Genomic DNA, 6718 nt, shown 5'->3' with positions numbered 1-6718 from the left:
CTCTATGATATATAATATTCAGATTTGTATTGTGTATTTTTACACAGTGTGTGTATATTTAACACGTGACGTCCTCATCACTCGGGCCTGTATCTCTGCTCCCTGACCCTTCACACATGAATGACATTGTTTCCATCCACCCAGCGCGTCATAATGCCTCCGACTGCCAATCACATTCCAGGAGCGTCGCACTGTTACTTGACGGACACCCTTCTCGTCCAATCCAAGCTTTACAACAGGCTCATATACCCGCCCTCTCTGTGCACGCAGCCAATCACCGGGCGGCAGTAATTACTAATTCATTACATGGCAAAGGGGAGTGACGCAGTTGTTGTAGATCCACAGACGCTCCATGCCTTTTTTTTCCTCCTCTTCTCCATGACCTGAAATAACATTTTAATTTCTTCCGCCAGCCATCAAACATCCCAGTCGAGCCCAGAAGACACGAACGATTCCCGGCGTCATCTGGAGGCTGTATGTCCCATCTGCGCGCCTCTTGAAATTTGGATGCCACTCCGGTTGGAGGTTGCGCTGCACCCCGAGGACTAGATGCGATAACCAGGACGAGATATGCCGCAGCCGAAATCACGAAAGATCGCCATCCTCGGGTACAGATCCGTAGGTGAGTCCCGTGCACACGAATTCACACCTTCATTCGCACCTCGGAGGCCTCGGATGCGACGCACCACAGCCTCGGTTTCAGCGGCCTCCCGGGTCCATTTAAGTCCCGTTATGAGGGCGGTCTACGCCTCCTATAATAAACTTAAATTATAGGGAGCAGGATGAACATCTGTCAGCGGCGCCAGGTGAGACGCGGCCTCGTGGTTTCCCCCTCCTCCGAAGCACATGGGGCCTCCCGTAATATCTGCCAGATATATCGATGAGCTATAATCGATACGGGTCTTATCAATGACCCCCCCCCCCCCCCCCCCCAACCCGGGCTGCGCGAGTTTGGTGCCAAGCTGCGTACAAAAAAAAAGAGAGGCCCGCTTGATTTGACGCATTACTCTGCACTATGTTTGATCCTATCTGTGACCAATGGAAGCGCAATGTGTCTGCGGTAAAAAGGGATGTTGAGGATGGCAAGATGGCACACGCACGCACGCACGCACACACACGCCACTGCTCAGCACTGCGACTGGAGGCCCATGCAGCCAGCGGCATGCCAGCACTACCAGTAAACACCCGTGTAGCCCAATACTCCCCATGGACACTTGGATTGTGTCAATGACGAGTCTCTAACCTCTGTAAACATCTCCCATGACTTCACTGTGGGGGGTCCTGTGGTGGATTTAGTGACCTTCTATTGGTAAGGTTCAGCTTTACTGGTATTGTAATTGAATATCTGTGTTATTATTTTCACATCATCTGTCACTCATCTCTATATTATCTATTTATTGAATATTCAGCTGAGCCTCTGATCATGATGGACTGACACTAAATTATTAACTATTTCTATATTCACAACTATTTTCCTTTCAACTGAAGGGTCCCTTTATCTAATAATGGTAATCATTATTATTATTTTCATATTGTTGTCAGGTTATCAGTCACAATCTTTTTGGCCGGATTGATGGACTTTATTCATTGACTTAAACTAGTTATGCACACGTATGAATCGTTTATAATTTTTCTTTCTATATTCACGACCATTTTCGTCCAAGTGAAGGCAAATTTTTGATGATTATTATTATAATTTTTGTTTTGATTTGCAGGAAAGTCCTCTTTGACCATTCAGTTTGTGGAAGGCCAGTTCGTGGACTCGTATGACCCAACAATAGAAAACAGTAAGTGTGGAATGAGCGGGTTGTTTCACCTTCATCCATCAACACTCCTGTGCATCTCATGTTATGATCTGTGATCTTATGACTTTTGAAACTTCACATCTGCACTGTTCTTCAAGGTTAATGCTGTATTTCTTAAATATGCATTGATTCATATGACATAGGAGGAGATGGTCTTTGTTTAAAGGAAGGTGGCCCACCTCTGCTAGGACACACGGGGAAATCCTGACTAATATAATGACATTGAATGTTGCGCTCAGTCTATAATTAAGAAAAGTAATAATATAATAAATCCCAGCTGTAACATTAAGGTTATAATGTTAAATAATAATCATTTAGAAATCTAGCCTACAGTGATATAAATGGGGTCATAAACATCTGGCAGTTTAATACAGTTCAACAACATCACCACAAACTACATTCTCCTAAATGATCATCAATTTGAATCTGCACTAATTCACTTTCATAAGGAACTGAACCCTACCTGTAAAATGAAGGTAGGGCTCATTGCAGGATTGTTGTATTAGACTGTATTGGAAGTAGCTTGGTGTACCTAATGAACTGACAACTAAGGGGACATCATGTATATAGGGCGACAACTAATAATTATTTTAAATGTTGGTTATAAAGTGAAAAATGTGAAAAATGTTCAAGACTGATGTTCAAGGCCAAAGTGATCAACGCTCCAAAACCTTACGATTTTCAGTTAAGTTGGAAAGCAGCAAAAACTCTCTCACTTTAGAAACTGGAAATTGGGAATGTTTGGGGTTATGCTTCAAATGTTTTTACTTGACCAATAATCGCAAAGTCAGATTTTAGATCTATAAAATATTTGGAAATTGTGTTTAAAATATACAAACAATGATTTAAGTTATGAAAATAGTTGATATCATTGATGAATCATTCAAATCTAATACAGTATCACAATATAATTCTGACATCATTATTATATAACTGCATCGCCATCGCATTCTGCACCACGATGACTCTCTGACATGATTTCCCTGAGAGATAATAAAAGATATGACTTGTTACCCGCGGGGTGTAATGTTCCCTCTGAACCAATGTGTCCAAACACTACAGCAGCCCCCCCCCCCCCCCCCCCCCCCCCCCCCCCCCCTCCAACTGAGGAACTTCTCCTTAGAGAAACTTTCCAGAAATCAGCTGATAAACAACGTGTGGTGGAAATTAAATCCCGCTTCTATGACTGGACATCATTGACTTAGAGGGGGGGGGGGGGCTGTGCTTAGAGGAACCTTTACCAGTATTTCTGTACTGAAGGGGAGAACACACAGTGATCCATCAACATCTTAAACACACATCTTCCCAGACACTCTGGAGATTTGAGTCCAAACTTACCCGCAGGCTGTTTCTCTTTTTTGCCCGGCGTGTTTACTCACATCACCACCCTGCGTTTCCTCGAAATGTGTGGTCCTGTCTCTATCTATAAATAATCCTCTGATGGTGGACATAAAGTGAGGTATCAGCATTATCTACGAGGAGCCCGGGGCGCAGCTATTGCTCAGCCCCGCTGTAGATAATATAACCCATCTCCAGGCAGATATCGACATCCCTGCACCGAATGAACCCAGTGGTCCCAGGCCTACCAACATGGATCCATAACAGGGTTGTGTCTTGGATGTCTCGGGATCTGCAGACTGGAAACGTGCAGTAAATTAGACACAGGCGGCTGTTTAGGCCATGGATCGTACTTTTTTTTTTTTTATCTTGCTCTCCCATCCATTAAAATTTGTATTTTCCCTTGGTTCACTCAAATTGTCTTTTCTCTTTACTGCAGCGTTTACTAAAATGATCACAATAAACGGACAGGAGTACCATCTTCAGCTGGTCGACACAGCAGGACAGGTATGATGCAGTGTTTTCTGTATCAGCTCCTGAGTGCTTTATGGATTTCTACGTAAAAATTTGATGTTATTTCAAAGTCTGACCGCTGCTTCCTTCTCTCTCTCCGTCTCCCCCCTGTAGGATGAATACTCTATCTTCCCACAGACTTACTCCATAGATATCAATGGTTACATTCTGGTCTATTCCGTTACATCTAATAAAAGGTATCGTTTCACATCAACCCTTTCAAAGAGAAACTAATTCCGGTTGAGATGGAATGTGTCAAGTAGAGTAAATATTCCCCTCGTGTCTTCCAGCTTTGAAGTCGTACAAGTTATCCACGAAAAACTGTTGGACATGGTGGGAAAGGTTCAGTGAGTATCATCAATGCATTCTGGGAAATACTTGGTGTATAATTATTTAGATTGTATACTATATACTATGTTCTATACTGTATTTAACATGTAGAGGTAAAATGACATTGTGCTATTTATTTTCCCTTGAATGCAGAGTACCAATTATGCTCGTTGGGAACAAGAATGACCTACATATGGAGCGGTATGTAACACACACTTAAACTGTGCATTAGATCCACTACATACATCAGGGATATATAGGTTTACATATACAGTATGTGTATAAATGGGTCAAAGCACTTACAGTTTAAATCATCATTTCGGCTCAGTTTCTCATTATTCTAGAGGCAGAAATGCAAAACTGAAAAAACAAACGAAAAGGAAAATGAAGAGCAGATGTTAATATTTGCTTTGCACACACAAGTAAAGAGCAGTGATTTACTCCAAGCTGGCCGATAACAAACGTGTCTCAGTGTGATGTCCCTCAAACACGGCACATCCAGGACCAGGATCCTTTATAAGAGCAGAATTCACAGGAATTAAACTCTGTGCAGCAGCTTTATGGTAAAATATTGGTGTTTTGATTTCTTTCTTTAGAGTAATCAGTTGTGAAGAGGGAAAAGCATTAGCTGAATCCTGGAACGCTGCCTTCATGGAGTCCTCTGCTAAGGAGAACCAGGTAAGAACTGAGGCTGTACGGATAATCGTAATCTTAAACAAAACATCAACAGTTACATTTTAGCTTTGTCATTTTCCGGAGAGAAGGTTTAGACCTGTTGACTGGCCGGGGGTCTTTTTTTTTTTTTGTGGAGTTTGCATGTTCCCTCTGTGCTTGACTGATTTTCCTCTCACAGTGTAATTACATTCTGGCTCGCTAAATTACCTGCAGGTGTGAACAGGTCTGTGATTGGCTGGCCCCCTGTCCAGTGTGCACACACCCCCCACCCCACCCCCCCACCCCCCCTCTCCCCCGTCATCCTGGGTCGGCTCCTGTCCCCCCGTGACCCTCTCAAGGCCGAGCACACTCATCTGTGTGTGCACATGACGCTTTCCGCTTTGGTCTCCCTGACGTTAATGTCGTCATCCGCCCATGTTCATGTGGACCCTGTGCAGATGTTGAATCAGGCCAAAATGTGTGACTGCATGATGGACTGTTCGCAAAGCAAGTGCACTGACTCTGCACGATCCAGATAACAAAATGGATTCTTGTTTCTGCGGTGAAACAGTTCTTTAGTTCGCTAAGTGCTGGTAAGTGCTTCTTACCATAGTGCACGTCCCACAGGTGCTTGCAAGAAGGTTGAGGTGTTGGGTTGGTGCAGCTCATGTTGCTCGTGCTTTGGACACAAACAAATTTTCCTGGAAATGCGAATACTTTGAATTACGGACCACTGCGGACCCTCAGTTATGGTATGGATGGAAAGTAGTGCTCTACAATTTAAGACATGTGTGCTGCTGTCCATGGATGCATGATGGATGGAAGCATGATGGATGGATGGATGGAATTGGACATCTAGTTGTTGATTGATAAACGTGTCATTTTCACACACTTATCATTGGGAGTCACACACACACACACAGTTGTGTGACTTCCACTGTGGCTCTGAAGGAGTATGTTAGTGTTATTCTAACAGTTTGTAATGCTGCCCCCAAGTGGCCAGAAAGACAGCTCTTACAATTATAAGATAGTTTGTCCTGCACCACAGCCTCATAGGAACCTCCTCTGGCCAATGTAAGCTAATATTCAACAACAATCTTGCGACATGTGCATGAGAAATCAATTTGTAAAACCCTTTTTCCATTTCCTGGTGGATTTATTCCCCTTTGCAGTGAAGTTGCACATTCAGGAAGTCAGTTAATCTGCTTCAAAGCAAGTTACGAAGCAGCGCTGCTCGGCTGTGTTCAAACGCACAAACGACACAACGGCATCTCTGTTGTGTGGCGAAAACCAGCGACGCACAGCTGGATGTAGTGTGTTTGCTGCTTGGAAATGCTGTGACCGAGACATGTGACGGCATCTTGTGTGTCTTCTGTTTTCTTCCCAGACGGCCGTGGAAGTTTTTCGGAGGATGATCCTGGAGGCAGAGAAGATGGACGGCGGCGTGCAGCCAGGAAAAACCTCCTGCTCCATGATGTAGAGCCGCCCAATCAACACACAGGACACTGCACTGGGATATCCCGTTACTTGAAGGCTAGCTGCCAGTTCTCCTCCACCTCAGCTGACTCCACCCCCCCAGAGTCCTAAATATCCAATACTGTCTATTTATGGCTCTGAATCCACTGTTATTTATCAATATTTCCTCCCCCCCCCCCCCTTGTCATCCTTGTTTTTCTTCATGTGTTTGATTAAAAAAGAGTGGTGGTTCCCTTGTCTTATATTTACCCACAATCCACCCCTTCTCCATTTCTGTGTTGGGCACTGGTGCAACAAACACACAGAGCATCATTTGGGTGTATCAGAAAAAAAAAAATTGTTTTCCTGTGCCGAGAAGTGACGAGAACCGCAAACCGAGGCCAGACACAGTATGGGCTTGATTTATCTGAGCATCTCATTATGCAGCCTCCATCACAGGCTGCGAGCCCTTATCAGTTTAAACAACACAAGGTGGGAGAAGACCGGGGGGGGGGGGGGATGTCATGTCTGCCATGCAAATGCTCTGAGAACGGTTTAGTAAACACAGACGTTTCTTCTGATACATCACCAAGCTGTTTGGTCCCTCTGGTAAAACAGCTTTT

At 44.1% G+C, this 6718-nt stretch overlaps 1 protein-coding gene across 1 annotated transcript; it reads left to right on the top strand.

Annotated features, from left to right (window-relative positions):
- The first annotated feature begins 304 nt into the window (after positions 1 to 304).
- Positions 305 to 6329, top strand: rheb (Ras homolog, mTORC1 binding). The gene is made up of 8 exons (XM_034613363.1): positions 305 to 622; positions 1716 to 1787; positions 3583 to 3650; positions 3771 to 3853; positions 3947 to 4003; positions 4140 to 4187; positions 4583 to 4664; positions 6028 to 6329. Exons 1-8 carry the CDS (start codon positions 571 to 573, stop codon positions 6118 to 6120), a joined length of 555 nt encoding a protein of 184 aa, XP_034469254.1. The 5' UTR covers positions 305 to 570; the 3' UTR covers positions 6121 to 6329.
- Positions 6330 to 6718: the final 389 nt, after the last annotated feature.

Source organism: Hippoglossus hippoglossus, chromosome 17, assembly GCF_009819705.1.
Source record: "Hippoglossus hippoglossus isolate fHipHip1 chromosome 17, fHipHip1.pri, whole genome shotgun sequence".
Taxonomy (NCBI): domain Eukaryota; kingdom Metazoa; phylum Chordata; class Actinopteri; order Pleuronectiformes; family Pleuronectidae; genus Hippoglossus; species Hippoglossus hippoglossus.
This window is presented reverse-complemented; position numbering and strand designations above follow the sequence as displayed.